Raw genomic sequence first — 26,289 nt, forward strand, 5'->3', positions numbered from 1 at the left:
CTTGTATTCGGTATTATTTAGCCTGTTTTCACGTACACCAGTTTGACCAATGTCCCTCAATCACTACCACTAACTGTCCATAAGGGGGCACGCTAGTACTTTTCATAAAAAGGAGCAACTCGATTAAATTTTTATCAATTATGCAAGTATTTGTCCTGTAGATTGTTGTAGTCTGTTTCTCATAACGTGTGAGAATTGTCTTTACAATATATTTTCGTTTATGGCCAGTCTGCTTTTATAAATAACTAATAAACAATATTTCACTACGAGTTCAAAACAAAGTATACAGTATCTTCTGTTGAAACACTGGGACAATGATTAAATACAAGCTAAATGTCCGTGTGATTGAGTAACGTGTCTCCTCGCTGTGGATGAGTCATTTGATACGAGATTAATAATTTCGTCCTGCATCTACATAAAATTGTAAAAATATGACTGCCCTAAAGTTTAATAAGACCCATGTGCAGTACAAGACACGAACGTTGGGGTGGTGATTTATAGTTAGAAAAAAATAAAACTGAAAGCAGCCCCATGTGAATTTACATTCACAACGCGTGTAAATAGATGCTCGGTGTTTCAAACGCATAAAACAGTGCCAAAGGTTGTAGTTTTTTTTCTTCCTGCCAAGGGCGTGCGCGCTCCCGCCTCCGTGAACGCGAGCTCCGTGCGCGCCCCCGAGACAAGGCGAATGCGGTAGCCTACGAAAAAACAAGCGAGCCGAGCGGCGCTGGAGACACAAGAGGGGCGCAGTTTACCTCCAGCTAACAATATCTCGATTTGGAGCGCACATTTCACGCCCTGCTGGGTTGTGTTGCCGCTGGAGAGTGCTGTGGATATTTGCGGTTAGAGACAATAGGGTAAGTTCTGTTCCGTTTACGAAGCCGGCCGATGGTAGAAGGAATCTGGCGTTAGGTGGGGAAAATGACGATGTGGCTGTAATTTTTGCACCTCCTTTTATGCCTCAAAATGGCGGCTAGGCCGCTTGGTCTGAAGCAGCAGGTAGCATGTCAGCACCGCACTTCATTCCCCTGTACACGTATGCAAAATTGAGTTTATTCCAGTATTTGGCCTGAGTGACGAAGTTAAATTTATCAAATTGATTTTGAGTGCACAACGGCACTCCCTTCTGCCTCAATATAAGGAGTTAACATTGTAGCTAACTTTCTGACTGCATCATCGATAAGCTAATGAGGGTAAGATTCATTTTGACCTAATTAGCTGGCGTACTTCACATTTAGGATATCCTTCAGTGATATGTGGTTTAATAAACATTGTGTGTGCTAACGACATGACAACATGTCACTGGGTTGGGCTGGAAGGTTACGGTTGCAGTTGGCGTTGTCATTACGAGAATGATTTGAAGCCGATTCGACGGCGTTTGACAACTACGTCATTGCCGCTAAATATAAAATTGACACAGTGGACACCATTCAACAGTTTTTCGGAATTTGTTGGTCTTCACCCTATTGATTAGCTTCACTGCTAAGTCGGATGTTAGCATAGAGCAAGGGCGTTCGGTAATGCTCGCCCTTAAGGTTGCTTCTAGTTTGGTAAATAACATGTAAAGAAATGTAGATCTATACAGTTCACGTATATCCAATTTGTGTTTGGGTGTTCGGACACGGACAGGGTTGTTTTCTGTCTCACCGGTGGGCGTCGGGCTCAGCTGGAGCTCCCTCGTCATGTGTGGGAGGAAATCAGGGTGGAGCGCATGCAAGTCGATGATGGTCTCGGAATCGCGTCTTCTCCTTTACACAACTCGGATTCGCTTTACGTCTTTTTCTAGTCACGATTCCAAGATTCAGTCGTCTGTCTGTTTGTTTATTTATTTATACAAAATCGTGATTTTAATTCAGCCGTGTGTCTTATATTTATAACACACGCGATTCCGTTGCAAAATGTATCCATGCATGGATTTGTTTTGATCCTGATCTTTCACAGTGATTTTTTTGTGTGGTAATTTCCATCAGAATATTTCTGTCGGCCTTTGTTTTTCTATGAAAGGTGCTACCCGGAGTTATGAGACTCGATTGTGACTCAATTTGCAGTATATCAAATGAAATTTAACGTATTGAAATTAATTGAAATGCAATTAATCTGTGCCAGCCCTCAAATAAACACACCCATTTGTTTCCATATTGAGTAAATAAAAAAGTACTGCATTATAAAGTATAAAAACAATAAAATATACAGCAAATTAGGGGTGGGAATCTTTGATCTCACGATTTGATTCGATTCCAATTTTTGGGTCTGCAATTCAGAATAATTTTTGATTCAGAATCGATTTTTGTTTCAAAATGATTTGATTGACAATGATTTCTGCTTCAATTTATAGATGTGCAAATAATCGTCATGATCTACTCCAGTCTGACTCGCTAATGCTAATTAGCGCGCAACTTGCGGCACTTTTATCATTAAAAAGAACGGCTAGTCATATAAGATGCTTCAGAAATGTATAGAGAAACAAGTTAACATTACTCACCAGCATATGCTCTTCCTACGCTGCAAAAATAAATAAATTATTTATATATATAAATAATTTATTTATTTTTGCAGCGTAGGAAGAGCATATGCTGGTGAGTAATGTTAATATATATATATATATATATATATATATATATATATATATATATATATATATATATATATATCACACAATGACGGTGAAAAAAAATAGATCTTTGTTAGCGCCCTAAATTATCAATTGATGTGATTTCGGGATGGCAACGTGTTGATGCTGGAATGTAATGGCAATTAAATACTATAAGGCAAGCCGGGATGTGTAAAAGGCCGGTCACGCCACCATGCAAGCCAATTTCAAAATAAAAGCTTACTAATGCTGTTGCATGGCATCAACGTATTCTTTTTTTTTTTTTTTAGCTTTATTTTGAACTTAGCCTTTGTTCAGGCGGCATGGTACTTTATTGAATGTTTGTAGCTTTCTTGACAAGTCAGACTAGTCACAAGTCACACAAAATGCTCCCATAATGCTACTTACATGATCGATAAGGTTTTTTCTCTGACATCACAGTAAATGCGGACTGATCTTGTTGCCGTCACGTTAGCGTGCTTTTAAATTAAAAGCAGCTTATAAGATCTCACGGCGAGTTTGGCATCATCCATCTTTGTTTTCGTCTGCGCGCGTCGCAGCACCCTGTGTGTAACGTGTGTGCTTCCCAAAGTGTTCGGGAGATGACGGTACAACACAGTATTTTGAACCTTCTGTATACTTTTAATAACATATTTTAATAATCGGAATGTAGGCGTTTGTGGCTCGATTCAGACTTGTCCATGTCTGAATCGCGATGCATCTAGGAATCGGAAATTTCCCCAACCCCTAGTCGTAAATGAGAATCGCGATTCTTACGATAATTTTTTTGAGCGTGGTTTGACATCATACACATACACAATAAACAGCTAAAAGTTTACCGCTGACTGTAATGGAGTTTCAATCTAAATGTTTCAGATTTTTAAGCGAATTTAATGAAAATGTGCAAAGCAAACATACAACTTATCCCCGTTTCCATTTATTATTTTCTGAATATTGAGAGGAGAGGAGACTGTGCTGTGAGATGATAGCGTCTCTCTGCTAATGACAGCTTTTTTTTTTGTGAATGTCCTCAATTAGCAATTGAACATGATTTTGGGATGGTGTTGTTGATATTGGTGGCAACAGAACAGTTTGTAGCGGCAAATTGTTGATATACACTGGCCCCAACTACGAGTCAAGACATACGCCACCACACCGGGAACAACTTCAAAATAAAAGTGAACCAAGGCATTGATGTCCATGCATTTTGGGGTATTTTAAGTTAGCGCTTTTCCCACGTGTTGTCATCCTGCAGTCTTCCCGATGGTGCGCAAACATAGGCGTCGTTGCTGTTTTCTGTTGAGAATGGCATTAATGTTCTATTAGGGGTGTGCCAAAAACTCGATTCTCATAAGAATCGCGATTCTCATTTAGTACAATTCAGAACCAATTTCAAATGTCCCAAAGTCGATTTTATTTAAATTATTTTATAATGTCTTGCCTTTGTCTGTGTGTGCCTTTATTTGGAACGCTGTTCATGTTGTACCTGGTTTGGCCACTGAGGGGCAGTGTGGTTCCACGCGGTCTAATACACTGTTAAGTTGTAGCCACATTAGAGAGTACAAGGAAAAAGTCACGATCAAGTTATTCCAATAAAAGTTGTTTTTGTTCCAGGGTGGAGCCGTTCTTTTGAGTGGTAAGTGTCGCGAGTAGCGCGCTAATTAGCATTAGCGAGTCAGACTGGAGTAGATCATTACAATTTCTTGCACATCATTGTCAATCAAATCATTTTGAATCGAAAATCGTTCTTAATCAAAAATGTATTCGAATCTGAATCGAATCGTGAGACATTCAAAGATTCCCACCCCTAGTTCTAATGTTTTATTATTTCCTGAAATATTTCAATTACTTTATGTCCCCATACATACATGCATACATACCTTACTTTATCATTTGCCGCCATTTTTTTGTGACTACAGTATGTACATGTGGTGTAATATCTAGTCAAAACATGCGGCGTGGTATCTGGTCCTGTTATCGTTTATTCGCAAAACCTGTTTTACTTTCTATAGCTAAAATTTTTATTTTCCCCTTTTCAAGAAGAAAAATCCCCCTCTGCCAAGCGTAATTTTTATTTTGCCTATTTTAGGCATTCAGGTTTTATTTTCGCAATTCTTGAGACTATGAATAAAACTAGGTGGATGGAAACCCACATCGTGACTGCTTTATTTTGTCACTTGATTCAAGTGGCTGTGTATCTAAAGCTCGCTTGCAAGTCAATTTCTGCCTTGCACAGAAAGCAAAATGTCCAACAGGCAATGTCTCATAGTTGGAACACTCATAAATCAAGATACCACTGTAATCGATGCAACAGCACCTCTGCTGGTTGCAACCAAGTCTTTCACTGTATTTTTATATCTCTTGGAACTACTTAAATCGTCACCCATATTAAATATTATATTTTTGTTTACAGTATATCTTGTATTGCCATCACCGCTTAGCTAATATATCTTATATTGAACTTTTGAGTTGTCTGGACGTTTTGAAGTAGCATGTCAGTGTGTGTTAAAGGCAGACACAGTTGATACTAATGTGTCTTTCTCTGAAGTCGTTTGACTTACTGTCACTGCTAGGAAATGAAGGCAGTCCAGATTCCAGATGTTTCGGATGCTTGGTGTTGAAATGTGACAAAGGCTTTATTTACTGTAGTTCTCTGCTAGGTCATGCAGAGATGTCTGCAAGGTAAACTGTCAACGGCGTCCAAACAAAAAAGAATAATAATAATGAGTAGGGGTGTGCAAAAAAGTAGATTCTCATTTAGTATGATTCAGAATCGATTTTAAATCTCCCCAAATAGATTTTATTACAATTATTTTATACTGTCTTGCCCTTGTTTGTGTGTGCCTTATTATTGGGAGCACTGCTTGTGTTGTACACGATTTGGCCACTTAGGGGCAGTGTGGATTCACGTGTTCTGATACACTGTTTGTTAAGTTGTAGCCACATCGAAGCAAAAAGTCATGATCAATTATTACAATAAAAGTTTTTTTTGCAGTGTAGGAAGAGCATATGTCGATCACTAATGTTAAGATGCTTCTCTGTATAAATTCCTGAAGCGTTTTATATGAATAGTCGTTCTTTTGAGTGATAAAAGTGCCACGAGTAGCGCGCTAATTAGCATTAGCGAGTCAGACTGGAGTAGATCATGACAATTCTTTGCATATCTATAAATTGAAGTAGACATCATTGTCAATCAAGTCATTTTGAATCTAAAATCGTTTTGAATAGAGTATCGATTTTGAATCGAATCACAGACCCAAAAATCGGAATCGAATCGTGCGACAGTCAAAGATTCTCAGCCCTAGTAATGAGGTACTTTTTGCATGCTGTTGTTTTATTTTTCACTTTGCAAAAGTCCTCATCTGACATGTTGCCTGCTTTATGTGCTTCCATTTGATTGATGTAACCTCATTATTAAAATGGCCTACTCTCTTGAACTGTCCAAGCCCAAGTTGTAAGCTTGGTGATGTAAAGCAACAAATATGTGCTCTGTAATGCATCGGGCGTGGCTCAGTCCAGTTGTGACTTGGTAGCCGGTTGCGTCTTCTTAAAATGACAGGATGTTCTCTGTTTTTCACATAAAAAGCTTCTCAAAGAGACATTAACCTGTTGGGATCATTCAGGAAATTAAATGACACCCCCAGAGCACTCTACACCATTTCTATGATGGCTCCTGCTGTCACACAAAGGCAACATAATCAATACTATCAGGAAGAACAAGCAGATTTATGGATGCGCCTTGACTGCAGTTTATTGACCAGCCACTCCATTCCTACCTTTTGAGGACAACCAGTTAAACTGATTTATAGAAATGTCAGCTTATAACTAAGCAGTGGGAACATTTGTCGTTGAACATAGTCTCTTCATAACAATTTTTGCCCAATTTGTGGAAATAACCTTTATCAGTTACATCATTAATTTACTCAACATTATAACTATAATTTTGACATCTTTACTCCCCAACTCCGCACACATTGCCTAGTCCTTGCATAGTTACGGTGGGAGAGTGTGGAATTTATGAAATAAATATGCATGTGCAATTTTCGGGGTGCAAGTAGAAGATTTACGGGTCAAACTGTAAACTGACTTGCAAAGTAAGTGGACTTATTCATTCCAATCGTTTACACTATATTACTGATAAAAGGGCTGGTGTGGAACAAAAAATTATCAATCCATTCATTATCTGAACCGCTTATCATCACAAGGGTCGTGGGTGTGCTGGAGCCTATCCCAGATGTCTTCGGGCAGTAGGCGGGGGCGGGGGACACGCTGAACGGGTTACCAGCCAATCGCAGGGCAGACACGGATGAAGAACCACTCAAACTCGCAATTCTAGGGGCAAAGGGCCACCATTTAGTGGCATTTATTATTATTTTTTTTTAGCCCTGGGCAGCTATTTATATAGCATATTTCATATACAAATAAGGTAACTCGATGTGCTTCACATAATTAAAAGTGTGTAATATTTTTATTAGCCACTGCTAGTTGCAGACAAAATGTTAGTCAAATATTTTACAAATATATTAAGCCTTTGGCAACCTGAAAAACCGTATCATTCAATCAGCAAATATGGTCATGTTTGACCCTCGGAAAGAATTGGTGGCACCAGTGCAAGAGTTGGTTTCGAGTCCAGCAGTCTGAGAGGTAAGCTGTCATTTTTTGGCCCGGTATCAGGTGCTGACATCACAACTCAATAGTTAACTGTCAGTTACGTCAGTTGCTCTCTGTGGAGCAGGTCCTGCGCAGTGTTCAAGTGTCAGCTATGCAAGTAGATAAGCAAATATCGGTACGTTCTATATTTGTAGCTTTATCAGTTCAATAGAGCAGGCCATTAATTGAGAAAAAAAAAACAGAGTTGCAACTACATGGAGATTGCTGCCTTTTGGAAAAGCAGTCATATTTTTCATGGCTTCTTCATACGGATCCCATATCAAACGTCCCAAGTATTAAAAAAAATCTCTACCAACTACTATTGTTAACCTGAGGCACAAAATCAAAACCTTTAACATGTCATTTCTGTAAGTGGTTTCTATGTAATAACGCAGAACTGGACGCCTTTGTCTAGAAAACAGTTAAATAAACCATGTGTATGTAAATAAGAGAGCATTAGTGATTTTTTATAGATCTGAAAAGGAAGTAAATTAGCCTCGCTTATACTCATGTTTGCTGCTGGTCAGTTGGAGATTTAGTCATCGTTGGCCCAGTCGATTAAGAGGCTTATCGTGGCTCATAGTTGTCCTGCTGTTGGCTGTTTAATTAGGCATTTTTTTCAAGGCAGTGTGTGAATATTCCTCATGTTTTTAACCCTACTGTATCTCACATAAATATCCCTCAACGGACAGTTTGTTGACCTTCTCACCAGTAAAAGCTGTGCTGCCAGCTCATTGTGATTTCCCCATTCATCACTTTGCCAGGCAGTTCTTGAGGAGGTGTGATAATGACACGGTGGCGTTTGGGAATTTGACGAGTACGCAGCCGTTATTCGGGCCTCCCCAGCCATGACCTTTTTTCTGTTCTGTTGGCAACCTGCGAGGGGAAGTTTGTTGCTCTACAAATCTGGGTCAAGTCTCGCACGTATGCAGAGGAATTTGCAGCAGGAGCAACCTGGAATGTATTGATATAGTAGATGGTTTGTTTTGATCAGAAATCCACGGAATGAGTGAGTGAGTTTACTTTGTCGCATGGGTGTCTTGATGCCAGTTTTCAAATTAATGGGCTCTAGTAATATTTACCACATTGACCTTCTGGCAGAGTAAGCAGTTTCCATGTATTTTATCTGCATTAAACTGTCGCAGGCATTGATGCGGCACTTCTTTGACCTACAATAATTTCCAGCCCCACTCATTTTTCATTTGATCTGCCATGCACACCTAATGCAGACCTCCATTTTTCCCTTTCAGATGCAGTGTAGACTCAGCTGTTGACTGGTCTGCAGGCTCTCCACTTCTCTTGTCCCCAGGGGGCCCGATCCCTGTGGTCCCCACTCTACCCGAGGCTGTGTCGGGACTACACCAACTGACGCTATAGGAGTACACGCCTCACCCTCGCTCGCGTTGTTCGGATCCACATAGCTCATCTCCTGACTGAGGAGAGCGCGGCAGCTGCGCCATTTACTACCAAGTGGTCACTCCTTGCCCCGCCCACACCGTCCTGTCACCATGGTGCTTTCACAACGGCAGCGAGATGAACTGTAAGTGGCCAATACATCTTTGGTTCAAAACTTGAATAGTGCTGAGTCTTAACGTTGTGTCAAAATCATGTTTCCACTTAAAAAGTTAAATTCATCATGGTATTGTTTGGATCGGTAAATTTTGGTTCGAGTTTTGTTTAGATTGAAGCCAGCAGGATCTATGGGGCTGATCACCGATCGAGTTATGACAAAAATCACAGCTTCGATCACAAAATGGCACAAATATCAGTTCATTAACTTTTCCAATCAGCCAACAGCTGCTGTCTGTCAAGCTCCACCTTCTGTAAGTGTACCAAAATTGATCACCATGATTGCCACCCCAACAAAAGTACAATGCAAAATGATGTTTCAGGTCAGATATTTAAAAATGTGCACATACACAACAAACCAAACTGTACTGTTCCAAAAGTTGTGATTTGTTTTGGTTTGCTCCAGCAAAGTTAAGTTACTGTCAAACTATACAACTGCATCAAAACAAACGTGACTTTCTTTCAAATTCACTACAAGTCAATTTTACTGCGAAATCAGAGTTAACATGGAAATGACAACAAAGCTATTATTCTTCCTAATCTTTTTTTCACTTTGTATGCTGCTTAAATCTCTCCGTTTAGTAGTAGCACACTTGTTCTTGGTTCAAGCAGATTTGGCATTGTTTAGTGCAGGGGTAGGCAAGTTCGGTCCTAGAGAGCAGCAGTCCTGCATGTTTTTGATGTCTCCCTCCTCGAACACAGCTGAGAGGCTCCTGCAGAATGTAATTATGAGCTGATGATTTGAAACACCTGGGTTGGAGGCAAGAGACAAAACATGCAGGACCGAACTTGCCTATCCCTGGTTTAGTGCATGGCTGCTTCCAGGCCTTTGTTGTATATTGACGTTTAATGATATCTATATACTGCAGTCTGATGGCAGGAAGTATGAAACGGTACAATTTATATTAGTATAAATTACTGTCACAATTAAAGTATTTACTCTAGTTCTGCTCCGCTCCCTGTACAAGCCTGCCCTCGTGCACAGACATTGCTAAACAATCAGAAGCGAATTTTGATAAACATAGCTTGACCAAAGCTTTTATGGTATTCATTTTTAAATTTGCATTTGATGCGCAAAGAACATGAGGATGAATGGCTGGAAAATCTATCACAATATAAGTATTTTGTATACAGTATTGATATAAAATCTCCCAAAGTCGATTATATTTATTTTATACTATAAAAACTATACATTTTACAGATAGCTCCATAAAGTAGCAGTTGTGGTCCACATGCTGTTTGTTTTTTTGGAAAAGGGCACTTTCCTTAAAACTTAATGTAAAAAAAGGACACTTTGTCTCTATTTGTCATTCTGTCTTGGAAAACAGACTGGAAAGTAGATCATGATGATGCTTTGCACATCTATAGATTGAAGCAGAAATCAACCAAATCATTTTGAATTTAAAATCAATTCTGAATCCACTCGCAGACCCCAAAATCAGAATCAAATTGAATCGTGAAACAGTCAAAGATTCCCGCCCCTAATAATGATAATGAAGTATTGCCAAGCCCTACCGGGTTATGACTTTTTTTCGACATGTCGCCTAGTCCTAGCAGACATTCTTCTTCAGTCAGTTTGCTTTCATATTGGCTTTTGGTTTCATGTGACAATCACTGAGCTTGATTTACAATGCAAGTCCAATTGCCCAATTCCAATTGAATGCCTTGAGCAGATTTTTGTTGTTGTTGTTGTGGTGGTGGTGGTGGTGGTGGTGGTGGTGGTGGTGGTGGTCTATTTCCAAGTACATTTCAAGTGACTCGTATGCGATATGGCACACGTGAAACAGCCCACACATGCGCCTGCATGTGATGTACACAGGTGCAGTAACAAGAATGGAAGTAAGCACTGATGCATGAATAATATAACTATTAAAAATTGCATGCCATTAAGTCGGTCAGATTTACAGCAGATATTTAATTCCCAGGAGAGAGAAAATCACCAGTCGTATTTCAATGACTTCAACATCTCATTGACTTGCGTTTAAAGTAAAGTAAATTAAATATTAAGATAAAACATTAATAATATTGATGATTGATTGATTTCATACTGTAAATGTTTATTGCAAAGCAATATATATCGTATCGCTCAGCTCCATTAGTGACCTTCTAAAACTAAGGACATTTTTCACTTCTGATCAGCTGAAATTGATGTGATCTGCCCCGATTTCTGATCATGTGATTGGATCACAACAACCCTAACATTCTTGACTTGCTTTTTTCTGCTTGTTGAGCTGAATCTAAAGCATTGATTTGGGTGTTTTGTCTTCCAGCGTGATTGTGGAATGTGCCCACTTCACTTGTGCAATACATGACAAGGCGCCTAACATTCCCAACTATGTTTTTAGATTAGTGCTGTGGGTGGGGCCTGTTGGTATGGGGAGCTCTTCTGAAATAAGCTTTAATTAGCTGTGTACTACTCAGAAGAAGCTTCCGAGACCACCCCCCAACCACTCTCAAACCCCTTCGTTTCTCAGTCTGTGGTCCAACAGCCTTTGAGTATTTGGTGTATTCCTATGGTGGTGATAATCATCAACAATTAATGTAATAATATAATTAAGAAGACTTTGATCTAAATACAGGCGTTCCTCTGTTTCCAACTGTCAACGTGAGAGAATACATCATCTTGCGCCACAAGGATGATAGCTTAGTTACTGCTGAATTTGTTTTCCATTTGATTGTTTTATGTTAGGTCTATTTTTTCATGCAGATATGTACTGTAATTATGACTTCTTAACGATAGTGACAGTCTACCAGACATTCCGACTTGTGTACTACATATTCGGGTTACAGTACGTTGCTTCCGTAAGAACTGAGTTCAGTCGCAAACCGAGCATACCCTGTAAACTTAAAATTGAACCCTAGAATTTAGGGATGGACCGATAATCGGCCCGGCCGATAATCAGCATTTTATGAATATCGGCATCGGCCTCTTTTTTTTTTTTTTTTTTTTTTTTTTTTTTTGATGGCCAATATATTAAAAGCTGTTATTTTTGCTCAGACGGGCGCTTTTCTCCTCCGTCTGCTCTGAGCCACCCCAATGCACCATCTGATTGGTTGCTCGTGCAGTGCTAACGGCCAATAAGCAGCAATTAGCGGCTATTAGCCCTCGAGCTAACCAGCTAGCTTGTGAATTAATGGCTATTAGCCCGCTTTAGCTTGCGGGCTAACCTAATAGCCGTTTTTAGCAGCTATTTGGGAGCTATCCCGGGGTTAGCGTGTGAGTGAACTGTTATCCCGCGAGCTAACTGCTAGCTGTGCATCGGCTTCAAATATTGGTTACCGGCCTCCCTGACTACCAATAATCGGTATCTGTATCAGCCTTGAAAAAGGCCTATAGGTATATCTCTACAAGAATTATTATAATTTTTAAAAGTATTTTAGGTTAATTAGCCTGAGAATCAATATTATTCTTTTAAATGTTATTGATAAGGTGCTAATTTGGCAGTAACAGTCAGCTGTGCAGTTCTGTAACCTCTTAACAACTTATTTTTCTTTTTTTTTATGGCTAACCAATGAAAAGCACATTTGTGCCTCTTTAAAGGGTCAGGGGACTCATTGCCCCAAGTGTGTTTTAAAAATAGCTGAAGAACACAAACATGTTACTTCACTCAAAGACCTGGCGGGCACACTTGTGCTGATGGAGTGTCTTTTTCTTCTTCTTTTTTTTCCCCTCCCTGGACAAAGAATATGCCCATGGCCCTCAACCAGACTTGGATTATACTTGTACAGTGCTCTGTACATTTGTGTATGTCGTCCTCTGGCTTTGATTGCTAAGACACACAAAACTATCTTGCAAGTGCTGAAAAGAATTACAGAAGCAAAAAGTATACAAGGACCAATGATGGGGAAAGTTCATTTTCTACGCAAACTAGTTTAGAGTTTTTCTCACAAAGTTTAAAATGAACTAGTTCAGTTTATAGTTCATAATTGATTTTTTTTTAAACTAGGTTCACTTCCTAGTCCGTCCCCCCCCCCCCCCCCATGTGTTTCTGCAAGCGGTTAGGGCTGGATGATTATGGAAAAAATATAAATCCATCCATCCATCCATCCATTTTCTTAACCGCTTTTCCTCACAAGGGTTGCGGGGGGTGTTGGAGCCTATCCCAGCTGGCTTCAGGCAGTAGGCAGGGTACACCCTGGACTGGTTGCCAGCCAATCGCAGAAAATACAAATCATGATTTTTTTTTTATTTAATTGAGATTAAAATCCCAATTGATAAAATAATTTTTCAATGATTTCCAAACTTACTTAACCTCTATCTCTTTATTACTATTTTTTTTTTCAGGAGGCAGAGACTTGCTTCTCATCCAACCTCCAAGCCTTACTGGCAATAATACAGTGATAATGGAGATTGCAGTCAGTTGAGCACATAACAATGCCAGGTGTCAAACTTTGCCCTGCCTATTGACTGCATACCACCAAAGCAGCAGTTTGCTGTCAAGAAACAGCACTGGCAGAGTAGACAAAAAGGACATTGTTCCATTACTAGAACTGACTGCAATTTGAGGAAATTGAAACATATTTACAAAAAAAGTAATCAGCTGCAATGGATGTTGTGAGTGGCCTTGCCTTTAATGAGATGTGAGCAGGCAGGTAATGTGACAACCAATGTAGCCTTGTGAAAGTGATACCGATATTGTCATCTCACACCACCAGACACGAACACGACTTCACGTCAGCTGATGTGTTCTCAAATTGCTTCTTATTAAAGCCCCTCTCACCGATCTGTTCTCGTGTTTAAGTTGTTATGACTTGCTTGTGGGCTGTTTATGTGGTGTCGTTTTGTGCCGATTTTTCTGTCGGAGATGGAGGAGCCCCTTTTCATCTCCACTCGAAGCGTTGCTTTATCTTTTACTTTGTGATTAATAAATGCCACACAATCCACAGAATTCATAATGGGACTGCAGTATAATGGAATACTTCTATTATTGACTTGTGTGCGTGAGTGTTGCCTTTTCCATCGATCCATTAATCCTGTAGTGGAAATTGAGTCATCTGCAGACTGAAAGGATGGCTGACTCATTTCTTAGAAGACATCACATATCTGCTCGTAACCATAGAAACCAGCCCATTTGCTCTCCTATTCACATTGGTTAAGATGCAATCTATTTTCATTGTTTTGGGGTTCTGAGCATTTTAAATTGATGCTATAAAGTGTACTAGGCTGTTGTCCATTTGTTTTAGTATTTTCCAGATAGTAAGCCTCTTGTTTTGTCCACTTGGTCCTCGGTGGTTATGTGGTGTGATGCAAATTATTTGCGTTGACATTATTCAAAACCACCATCACCTCAATGCAGACGAAAACAATTCTAAACCTGTCACATTTAATTTATTGGACATACTTGAACGCCTTTTTGGAAATTGAACGACTTAAAATCATTGTAGTTTTTCATGTCCTAGTATATTTCATAGAACCTCTTAGTACATTTCATAGAACCCTTTCAATTTCAGTTGACATGTCTGGACACACCCTCTCGTCACAGACTCACCACATCAAATAACACTGTGTTTTAGATTCCCTTACCTCGCTATGCTGTTTCTCAGAATTGTGCTTCGCTCACAAGTCGAGCCTCCCTGAGTGTTTTAAGTGGGCAGCCTGTCAGGAGTGTAGATAACCTCCTGCTAACCTTCAACTCTAATGAGGGCCCTCTTGTTGTCATAGGTATTCAGGTGGGCAGAAGGTGCGGTGCTGGGAGTACAGACTGGTCTGACAGATTGCAGCTCCCTCCCCCTTCATATTGGCACCCTCGAGCATATTCTCCGGTGCAGCTTGTCTGGCTTTTCCTGGTTTTAGAAATGGTGTTTGCGGTGCATAAGTATAACAATCAAAGCACAAATGTGGTATGGTGGGGGTGGAGTGCAGTTTCCTTGTTTGGTTTCTTTGGTTTTCATTTTTACTGATACTAATAGAATTTATACAAACAATTAAAAACTATAAATTATGTATACATTTAGAGCAATTGAAGATTTTTTTAATTTTATTTTTTAAATTCTATCCCATGATGAAAAACCACACACACACACACGCACCATTAGTGACACAGGCTTCAAAGTACCATGCCCAAGGGCAGTTCAACTCTGAGTGGAAGTGTTTTTACTTAGTCACCCACTATACCCATATCACAATTTTGTTCTGAGGAATCAAGCCATGTTTGGTCACGACTCTCTAGCTACATTCATCCTTAAAACATTTCTGAAACAACTCAATGAAAAAGGAATAATAATACAACTTATGGTTGAAGTGACATTGCCTCAAATAGTGGCTTCCACTCAAATACTTGAAGTGACTTGTCTTCAATACATCATGGTCACAAATGGGTCACAGTAAAGCTCTCGCAGCACTCATGGCATCTGTAAAGCTGATTTTAATATTGGAGTTCATGCAACATTTCGTAGATTAAACATCACTTGCCAGCCCAAGCAAACAATTCTACCTTGACAAGAAATTCATTAAAACTCACAGATTTCAACATTATTAAATCTTAAAAGAATTTGGATTCTGGTCTGTCTGTATTAGCTTGTGTTTTGCTTGTATACTTGAAGTGTATTTGGATGGGGATTCCCTTGTGGTATGCTTTTTCATGGCTGTTTTGAAGACTCTTCTAAACTGAACGTAGATTAAATAATCATGGGCAAATGATTGCTTACCTCAAGTATATTTATATCCAAGTCTTGGATGATGGCAGGATGAACACTGGAATCTCAATTCCTCTATCCACATCGCAATAATTATTTCTGAGGTTTATTTGCCCGCAGCCACATCACAGGAGCTCAATATAGACTGCAAACAGATGTGATATCCATTATTCTAGATAAATAGTGGGGGCTTTTTCACAAGTCATACTTGTATTGTTAGCCTTATGGCTGATGTTTGTATACATTAAAGCTGCAATATGGAACTTTTTTCCCCAAAAATAAACTTTTTATTTGACCATTTATGACTGAAATGCCTTCTAATTAGTAGATTAACACCTTAGCTGTTCACAATGGGTACTTCTGCAAGCCTCTGGCCAGTAGTTTTCAGACTGGATTTGGGTTAGAATTTCCCACGCCCTGTCTGCGGATGTGATGTAATGTGCGTGGTGTGTATGTGAAGAATGGTAGGTGCAGTTTCATTTTTTCGTCAGCGGGTGGCAGTAGCGCTTCGAAAGGGAATATTCTACGTTCAGTAGCTTTAAATGTTATTCTTTTATATAAGTGCAACAATACATGAAGGTGTATACTAACTAACTAAGGCTCCTCTTTTTATGTTCCAGAAATCGAGCCATAGCTGATTATTTGCGTTCCAATGGATATGAAGGAGCGTATTCTACTTTCAAGAAGGAGGCAGAATTAGACATGGTAAGTAGAAGTTACACCTATTTTGCATTTCATGCCCATTTTGTGATAGGCTGTTTTCTTTAATTCACCATCATTTGATCTCCTCCGCAAAATAAGACATTACAGATGCAGTCTTTCCAATATAAACATTTACCTATGGCGGGTGCTACAAATGCATTTTGCCACTACTTAAAAGATTTTGCCGCTACCTGTCAAATATGTAATTGTTGTAATAACGTTCATTGCTGCACAGAGCCACTCTGCTGCTTGTGTGCTCCTTGCGGAAGTGTAATTGATACCAATACTCAAATAATTATGTTCATCCTTAGTTGTGATCTTAAATGATGGAGGGGGCCACAATTTTTCCTTGGTGCTGCCGCGCTAATGGTGGAGCCATATAGGACCGCACACTTCTTAACAATGTGTATGACAAAAATGCCATTTTTAATAAGGGCAATGCAATTAATGGAGGGCCACTCAATGTGTGAGCTGCCAGTTGAACATCCCTGGTCTAAATATTTAGAGATGTATCCCTTTTGACTGTAGTCTGGAAAAATCATCTTATCACATCGTTCTCCCTCCCCCTTCCCCCCTTACTTCATGTAGCATCTTCTCATTTCACCTTACCTTCACATTTCACCTCACCCCCTTCTCTTTTGTGCCTTTATTCATTTCTCTGCCAGACGTTTTCTGAGTGTGAGGAGGTTGAATAATAGATGAATAGCACAGGGGGAGTCACGCACCCTTGGGTTTTTATAGTTCTGCCCAAAACAAACCTCCGCAAGCAAATATGACATCAAGAAAAAATCCCCTTGAATGCATCAATTAAAATTTACCTGCAGTTAAATGTGGTTAGGGTTACTTACTTTTGACTGAATTGAATGTTTTGCCACAGCCTTTGTAGCTCTTTGTGTGGGTTAGCACGTTTTCATTGCAACAATAATTTTAAAATGTTTGCGACCTGTTACTTTCTAGTCACATGACAGAAAAATTTACATACTTCCATTCCATGGATATATACATGCCCGCATAGACATTAGGAATGGATCTATAATACCCACTGGTGATAGGTTGGCAGCCTGCAGTGTAGTCTGGCACTTTTTGTGTATCGTGTGTGTTGGTTAGTGTCTAGCCAGATGGCGGATTAGTTGATAGCAGCCTTGTGAAAAGAAAAGGGAAAAAAACATGCTAATAAAGAAATTGAGCTTTCCTTTACACATTTTGTAGACTCCTCCAACATAGCATGGTGCCTTAAGGCTTTTGGTAACTATGAAAGCATTAAAAAGCCTTACTGACATTCCTGCAAGGGTGTGAGGATGATGATCGCTACTATTGTCCAATTTCACAGCTCGGCAGCTAGCTCCTCAATTTTGCTTTTAAACAAAAATCCTGAAGTAGTGCACACACACACACACATGGATACACACAGACTCGCATACACATGCACCAAATGTATCTGTGTAGTGTGCATGCATGCGTTTTACAGTGGCATCATTGTGTCAGGGCCCTAAGTGTAAGTAATTTTCTTTAATATGAGCCATGTTATGGGGTGCCAACCCAGTTGGTCCATTCTCACTGGTCTTTTTTTGTGTTCTGCTGGTTTTTAAACTGTTTCCCATTTTTGCTCCCTCCCTCCCTCTTCACAGAATGAAGAATTGGACAAGAAGTATGCCGGCCTTTTGGAAAAAAAATGGACTTCAGTCATCAGATTACAAAAGAAGGTTTGTTTTTTTCTTGCACCTTTTGACGGAGGCTTGTGGGGGATTGCCGTCTCGTGAATGATTCGTGACATCACCCATAAGGCCACTGTACTTTTACTATATGTTAATCTCTTAGCTGGCCACGACACACAACAAACACAAAAACAACAAAATGTTGTATATTTAAATACAAGACGTTTCGTTTTTGAAAGGTCAACGGTGCCAATTCAATTTACACGCTAATGGAAAATTAGCATTGACTCCCGCGAGTGATATTTCTTCTTGGATTTATAACATATGCTGTGTTCGGAAATGAATGGGTGAGGAGCATGTGCTGGCTGTCTGAAAACATACACACTCTAAGTGGTGTCAGGGCGTTAGTGAATTTCCGAACGTGCCCTTAATAAAGCTTAGTTGTAACTTTCTTATTCTACACTTATCTTAATGTAAAGTGTACTCCATGCATGTACGGCACCACACTGCCACTAAGAGGCCACTGCGCAAGAGGCAGGAACAGTGTGTATTTATTTGTTTATAGTTTTTATTGCTATTATTTTAGGATATTATTGTTTTACTTTTTTGTTGTTCTTTCAAGTTTCAATATTTAAAGTTTAAGTTTTCAGGAGTCAAGGATTTTTTATTGTCACACACATTTACACGCTTTGGCACGAAATACGATTCCAGGTCGGGTCCCAGGTTAGCCTAGGAAGTCCCAAGATTTGTGACAATAAAAATGTAAAAGACCAAAAAAAAAATAGTGTTCAATGTGCAGGAATGAATAGACTTGGTTTGATTTGTAATTTTGAGTAGTACAGTTTTGGTAGTTCAATAAATACAAAGTTTTGAAATGTATGAATAGTCATTTTAATAATCACGATTTCAATATAAATCAAAAATAATCAGGATTATTATTTCTTCCATTATGGCTCAGCCCTCGTCTTAAGAACACTAACTAAAGCTAAAATGACATTGCTACAACATTTAAAAAATACTGAAACTTCTCTTTAATTTTGTTGGAAGGAATGTATCGCCATCTGATAACATACTTACTTGGTCTGGGCAGGTTATGGAACTAGAATCTAAACTGAACGAAGCAAAGGAGGAAATCACCTTGGGTGGACCAGTTAGTCAAAAGCGAGATCCCAAAGAATGGGTCCCACGCCCTCCAGAAAGGTATGCGCTGAGTGGTCACCGCAGTCCTGTGACTAGAGTCATCTTCCACCCAGTCTTCAGTGTGATGGTGTCTGCTTCAGAGGATGCAACAATAAAGGTTAGTGCGGCTGAAAGGCACTAAACATTTTTCCATGTTATGTGTTTTGTTTTATTGTGTTCAAATCAAACTGTGCCCTGTTTCGGTTCTGTACCGCATCTTCCTAAGTTGTGACTGTGTGGGAGTACAAGTGTTGGCAATTTCCTATGCCGCACTTGAACACAGCAGTGTATGCACACAAGCGTAACGACGTCACCCACTCGCGCTGGATTTCCTGGTTTGGAAGCAAGCGAGATTTGTCCACCGCCAAGCAAAATTAATGGCTTACCAAGTATTGTAGCGAGGGCAAAGCCTCACTCTTTCTAGCATGCTTTGGTTGAGTGTGGTGGCCCACCACTGGTGGGTTGACTTCTGTGTTGATGCCGAGCGTTGGCTGGGATGTGAAACATCCTCAGTCGCCACCCAAGTCCTGTTACAATTGAAAGGACGCATAAACCAAGAACGCATGAAATAGCCGGATGTTGTTGTTGTCTGCTGTCTTAAACCAAGGATACATAGGTTGGGAAAATATCCCAAGATTTTGCAGTGCTATCAAAACAGATCATATGACAGCAGAGGAGAGAACTCAACATTTGTAAACTGAAATCTAATCACGTAACTGTGATGAAATGCTAAGTTCATTGACCTCAGGAAGACCGTATTTGCTGAGTTCATGAGACCGTACTGTGCATTTTTCACATTGAGAAACGACTAATGTCTTTGCCAGGTTTTAGCTGCCCAAGAAGCGAACGTAATATACACAAAAGCACAAACACAGCAATAATGGGGAATGACTCTGTGTCTACATATGGCTTTTCAGTATTCTTGTCAGACTGACTGACATCGTCATCACAAATACAGTTTTCTCAAAACCTAATCAAAAATTTTATAGAACCACATACAAGCGGCTGACCGTGCATTGGCTGACTTGGTTGAAGCAACCGCTCTGTTCTGTTGTTGTAATGCTGAATTGCAGCCTAGAGAGTGCCAAAAGTTACATACGTTAAGATTTGTATTTGATTACCCCTGATTCATACATACTTTTATATTCTACAATGCAAAATGCAAAATATTCTAAACATGTAAAATGGTGAGAAAATACATTTTCCTTAAAGCAGTCAAAATTTGTATTGCATGCACTATTTATTGAATGTTGTTTCTTTCACTTTCTCTTCCGTGATGCTGCAGTCCTCACATTAGTCTGCTTCTTTGGAGCACTCTGTTATGGGCGCTCCCGAGATTACACGAGAACCGCCATCTTTGTGTGCCTAGAATCAATGTACAAACTCCGTCTGCCATTTCGCTATGGAGCGACTTTGCCTCACTAGACAATTCCAATAGTCTATTAAGCTGTTTGTTCTATATATTTTATTCATGAGGCACATGTTCATCTTCTCCTTGGCTACACCTACACAGCAGGGGTTCTGCCTGTTTTGGCATCATCTTCCCCTTTCCAATACCACAATTTGCTCCCAATGCAACCCCTCCCCTTGGCATTGTGCCACACTTCTATTCTTCTTAAGCAGCACCTGCGCCACCAAACGCACCCGCCGTCAGAGAGCACGGCTCTGGGCCCAAATCTTAAATTCTACTCCACCCTACTGCTCTTGCTCTCCGGCTTCTTTCTTCTGTCTCCCTCTCTTTGCCCTGGCCTGCACTTATTCGATGTCCTACTTGTGCTACCTCTGAACAGCCGTGTTGAATTTTTAACTGAGTAGACCTAGCACGCTTCAGATTGTTTTGACAAGTACCCCAAGCCAAAATGGCTTCTTAGTATGAAAACTAAACTGAATATATATATAGGCTGCTGTGCAACTATTTTTAACACTTTTTTTAGTTTATTAAAGGAGAAGGCTACTATGCAAGGTGCCACCCAACCCATCATCAGTAGTAAAAAATAAATAAATAATAATAATAATTGATAATGCTCACTTTGGTAGCTTCGAGTTACAGGTTGCTGTTAAGGCTTATTTGGCCACGATGCTGATGAAATGCATAATGTGCTGATCAAGTGAATCTTCAAACACATTAACTCTGCTGATCTCCTCCAGGACAGCCCCCACTGTGCATTTTGTGCTTCACAGCCATCTGGCACATTTAGCCCCTGTAGGAAGGGAGGGGGTAAGGAGGACTATTGGCGTTTGGGGTGGTGACGGTGGGGTCTCCCATTACCGTCTGGACAAAATCCCCACCCAAAGCAATGAGTCTAGCAGTGTTTATCTCTCTGTGACTGTCTGCTTGAAAGCCAAACATGAGCAGCTTTCTTGACCTTAAATCCATCCCCCTTCCTCCAATGATCACTAATACTGTGTGTGCTACATATTAGCGCACATTAGTTAGAACCTTCAGTGTATTTAAGAAAGGTCTTGACAATAGAGACCTTTAGAAATCCACAGTCTGTGTAACTTATTGGAACTTTTAATGTGATTTCCTAAAACAGTTATTTTTTCCCCCTCATTAGTTGTGTTTAGCAATTAGCACTGCAGATTTTCAGAGAATCTGGTTCAATGTCCATGGGAAACAGAACATTTTGGTAATATTCCAAATTCAAAACTTTCCAAGGGAAATTAATTGGTAATTGAGCTTAATTAAATGGAAATGTATAATTTTGTTTTGTCATTAACAGATGTTCATACAGAATCGACAACTCGTTGGCCACATGCGAGGACATTACTGTACTTAAAAAAAAAAATTTTTTTAATTATTGCTCCTTTTTCCTCACTTCACTCAAGTGCAAGTGCATCTGAATCTTGCTTGTAACTGATTTTGTCTAAGCAAAAATAAATAAATTGACCAAGAGCCCAACATTTTTTCTTTTGGCTGAGATAGGCATAGGGGTGCAGTTGATTAGACATTTGGGAGCTCTTCTTGTTTGGAAAGGGTCTCAATTTGAAGTAAATAGAAGCCGTTTCTCTCGACATTGCAGAGCTTGTAATGTGGATTTGTGTGGCCTAAGTTGATTTATGTGCTCTTCAGGTGTGGGACTATGAGACTGGAGACTTTGAACGCACACTTAAGGGCCACACGGATTCCGTACAGGACATCTCTTTTGACCAGACAGGAAAACTGCTTGCATCCTGCTCTGCAGACATGACTATCAAGCTGTGGGATTTCCAAGGTTTTGAGTGCATCAGGACTATGCATGGTAGGTTTTCTAAAAGAACATCTTTTTTTTATTGTTGTTTATAGAACAGGTGTTTGTTTGTTCAAATTCAAATTTTTTCATAGTGTTTGAGATGTGCCAAAATTTTATATATATATATATATATATATATTATTATTATTATTTTTTTTTTTTTTTTACATTTTTGGTATAGATTGCTTGGAATTATCTAATCAGAACTGACCTTATAAATAGAATGTTTATTTGTTTTGTTTGTTTTTATTTGTTCATTGTAAAACAATAGACTTTGTCAAGTGCAAACAGTTGTTTTAGAAACTCTCCAAGTTGATTTAACTGCTTGATAAATGAAGAGTCTTGGTGGTAATCATCTATACAATATGACAAATGTTTTTTTTCTTCTTTTTTTCTGGAGAGCTCAGTATTGTTCATTCGGTAATTTTACCGATTTGACATGTCATCATCATTGCGCTCATTTATTTATTTTTTTGACAAATGTTTGTAATGCTGACGTACTTGTGCACGTATAATACTCCCCCTCGATTTGATTTTGTTCTTTGTCTTTTTCTTTTATTTTTTAAAAAAAAATTATTAAAAAAAAAATTCTCGTAATGTCAAATTGCTGATGTTACCTTCTGTGTTGTCATAACTAATGTGCATGATCAGCTATAGTTTTGGCATGGAAATTATTCACACATCATGCCAATGTTCAAGCCTCTCTGAACCAGGGATCTATAGTTTCTTTGTTTTTTTACCAATCAACCAGTAACACTTCGAACATCAGCATGTCTGAATTATCCTACGCTCATCTTCAAAACTTCAATTAGATCCACACATTAATATGGCGATTTGAGTAAGTAAATGCAACGCTGCATTTTTTTTGCCTGAGCAGCACTTTTCACTCATATTTTGGAGGGGGATGTAAGCTACTCTCACACTCCCTCAAGCACTGTCTGACGAGATAACTACTTGGAACTTTTGTTTAAATTGAGGCTTCACCGTTTCCCCCTCTATTACACCTTAAGCCACATCTTAATTCACTTTCAATTCACCCTTCTCAAACCCTCATGCTTTTTCATTTACTGAAAAAAACACGAGGCCAACCCTTGAAGTAGATAACTCGTCATACCCCCAAAACAATCCCTCGTTAATTTTGACCTTTAGTTGGCTGGGGACTTTAAATTACAAACGTCTGAACCTGATTTCACCCTTTCACAATCTCTGACTGAATCCCATTCCACCATCTTTCTTTCAGGACATGACCACAATGTATCATCTGTAGCCATTATGCCCAATGGAGATCACATCATTTCTGCCTCAAGGGACAAAACAATGAAGATGTGGGAGGTGGCAACTGGGTATGGTCTTTGAATTTGGAATATTTATTCTCATTGGTCATATTTACTGGGTGATAATTCATCTGTCTATATTTTTGCCAACCAGTTATTGTGTGAAGACCTTCACTGGCCACAGGGAGTGGGTCCGCATGGTGCGACCCAACCAGGACGGCACTTTGATTGCCAGCTGCTCCAATGATCAGACGGTGCGCGTGTGGGTTGTTGCCAACAAAGAGTGCAAAGCTGAACTGCGGGAGCATGAGCATGTGGTGGAGTGCATCTCCTGGGCGCCAGAGAGCGCTTCTCCCACCATACTTGATGCCACTGGCTCTGAGGTTAGGACCTGCTTGAATCTTAAACAATAGTCGGGAATCTGGATTCTTGTATGAAAAAAAGACTAACCAACTGCACAAGTGTGGAGTTTATATTTGCATAACCTTCTGCACTTTTACACAGCCTGATCTTTGTTTCTTGATTTAAAAGCTGGTTCACCAGGTAAGATGACGTAGAGTATTATTTGCTCGGTTTAAGTCATTATAGTCTTTGCTCACACAAGCCTGTACATTTTGGATGTTATCCAAATCGGGGGTTGTCAACTCATCTACCCCTGGAAAGTACAATAAATAGATACAGTATCAGACTTAGTTCTTTGCCTCTGAAAATATGTACTATAGTTCGAACAAATAAAAGGAAGGTCCAATAAATGTGCCTTTAGACTTTCTTTATGTGACCCATCCAAGAATTGAGTGCCAACCCAACAGTTGAGAATCACAGGTCTAATTTGAATTGTTCGGTAGAATCCTACGACCTAGATAGAATTTGCATACATTTGTTTTATTTTAGCACATCTATTAGACTAAACCTACACAAAGCATACCAATTAAGAATTATTTATCCTGCAGTAATTTCCCACATAATTGTTTTTCTTTTTTTCTTGTTTTGTCCAACCAGAGCAAGAAGAGTGGCAAACCAGGCCCTTTCCTGCTGTCTGGCTCCAGAGATAAAACTGTCAAGATGTGGGATGTTAGCATAGGCATGTGCCTTATGACACTGGTGAGGTTGATCTATTTTTCCCTTTCTTGTTTTTAGTCCTAAAACCAATTTGCTTTATCTGTGAGTTCTTCTTTTCTGTATCACAGGTTGGCCATGACAACTGGGTGCGTGGCCTCCTTTTCCACCCGGGAGGCAAGTTTATTGTGACCTGTGCAGATGACAAGACCTTAAGGATCTGGGACTACAAGAACAAGCGCTGCATGAAAACCCTGAGTGCCCACGAACACTTTGTTACCTCTTTGGGTAAGCAGACCTCCTGTTCTCTTATCCCCTGCTCTTACATCTTCAGCGTTTGTCCTGAGGGGTGACACCACTGTGTTGTTAGCCTCACTTTTCCACTTCTTCCTATTGATGGATCCGTGGCTTTCCATGTGAATCGTGGCTGATTAATTCTCTTGAGGATTTTGTCGGCCAATTATTGTGGCAAGCTTGTTGACAATACTTTTTTTTTTTCTCCACCTAGAACTAGCAACTGCTTAAGTTATTGATGAAATGAATTCTTGAGCAACAAAGCTTTTTCTTTTTTATTGCGACTTATGCTTGCAACAAAACTTGTTTTAGTTTTTTATAATCAATATACACAATATTGGAGCTGTCTAACAATTATATTTTTTTATCAGATTAATCACATCTTAGAATTTTGATTAATCACTTAACTCATTCGCTGCCATTGACGGCTGTAGACGTCAAACATTAATTTGAACTATTTCTATTAGTTAAAAAAAAAAAATCCACTTTTGTTAACAAGAGTATGAAAACCTAGATTTTTTTTTTATTGTACATTTAGAGCAGATATAAAATGTGTCATTAATCATGAGTTAACTATTGAAGTAATGCAAATAATTACAATTAAAAATGTAATCGCTGACTTAGATTATTAAAAATTGTCGTAATTAATCGCATGACTTCACGAGTTAACTCACAATTAATCACTAATTTTATATCTGTTCTAAATGTACAATAAAAAAAAATATAGGTTTTCATACTCTTGCTAACAAAAGTAGATTTTTTTTTTTTACTAACTATGAATTTTTTCCGTCTATAGCCGTCAATGGCAGTGAATGAGTTAAAAAGGCTTTTTAATCAACATTTTTTGCCCACCAAATTTAAAGAGCACAATTTATGTGTCAATTATTTCAACATTTAATGTTGTGAGGACGTCTTCAACATTTTTTTTATCCACTGCACACTCAACCTCCTCTTTTTCCAATCAGTTAATTACGTGCATAATTTAAAAAGGGGGGAAAAATGACCCCGGTAGTTTGACATTGATATTCTGAATGTCATACGCAAACATTTATTAAATACTTTACTTTAATGCGTGTAGTTATGTTTATTGCTCAAACACAACCATGGGCTACCTTTAACGTAACCATCCACGGTCAGCTAAAGGATCAGCTGCGCTCAAAATTAATAGTGCGATTAATCTGTGTTAATACATGATTAATGCAAAAATAAAATTGTAATTAATTAATTAGTTAATGCTTTAAATTTGACAGCCCTCTACAATATATATCTTGATGATCTCCGCTTAAATTAAGCTGTGTCCCAAATAACGGACGGTTGGATCATCCACTTCCACAAGTAAATTTCTCACCTTAAAGGCACCTCCTTGTTCTCCCCCTTAGCAAAATAAATACACTCTGGCGGGTGTGTGTATGGTGACTGTGCAGAAACGTATGTAGCTAGGAAGCAATTAC

The 26,289-nt window shown here is 39.2% G+C and overlaps 1 protein-coding gene across 1 annotated transcript in view; it reads left to right on the forward strand.

Moving 5' to 3' along the window:
- Positions 1-654: 654 nt before the first annotated feature.
- The window catches only part of LOC147170959 (lissencephaly-1 homolog A-like), a 28,694-nt gene continuing 3,059 nt past the window's right edge, over positions 655-26,289 (forward strand). The window contains exons 1-10 of the mRNA XM_086080332.1: positions 655-857; positions 8,491-8,780; positions 16,066-16,150; positions 17,776-17,850; positions 18,893-19,099; positions 22,055-22,223; positions 23,455-23,557; positions 23,643-23,871; positions 24,488-24,589; positions 24,676-24,832. Of these exons, the coding sequence (XP_085936458.1) occupies positions 8,749-8,780; positions 16,066-16,150; positions 17,776-17,850; positions 18,893-19,099; positions 22,055-22,223; positions 23,455-23,557; positions 23,643-23,871; positions 24,488-24,589; positions 24,676-24,832 (1,159 nt within the window). The 5' untranslated portion in view covers positions 655-857; positions 8,491-8,748. The remainder of the gene's footprint in view (positions 858-8,490; positions 8,781-16,065; positions 16,151-17,775; positions 17,851-18,892; positions 19,100-22,054; positions 22,224-23,454; positions 23,558-23,642; positions 23,872-24,487; positions 24,590-24,675; positions 24,833-26,289) is intronic.

The sequence above is a fragment of the Leptonotus elevatus genome, chromosome 7, assembly GCF_054856555.1.
Source record: "Leptonotus elevatus isolate MCC_2025b chromosome 7, RoL_Lele_1.0, whole genome shotgun sequence".
Classification (NCBI taxonomy): domain Eukaryota; kingdom Metazoa; phylum Chordata; class Actinopteri; order Syngnathiformes; family Syngnathidae; genus Leptonotus; species Leptonotus elevatus.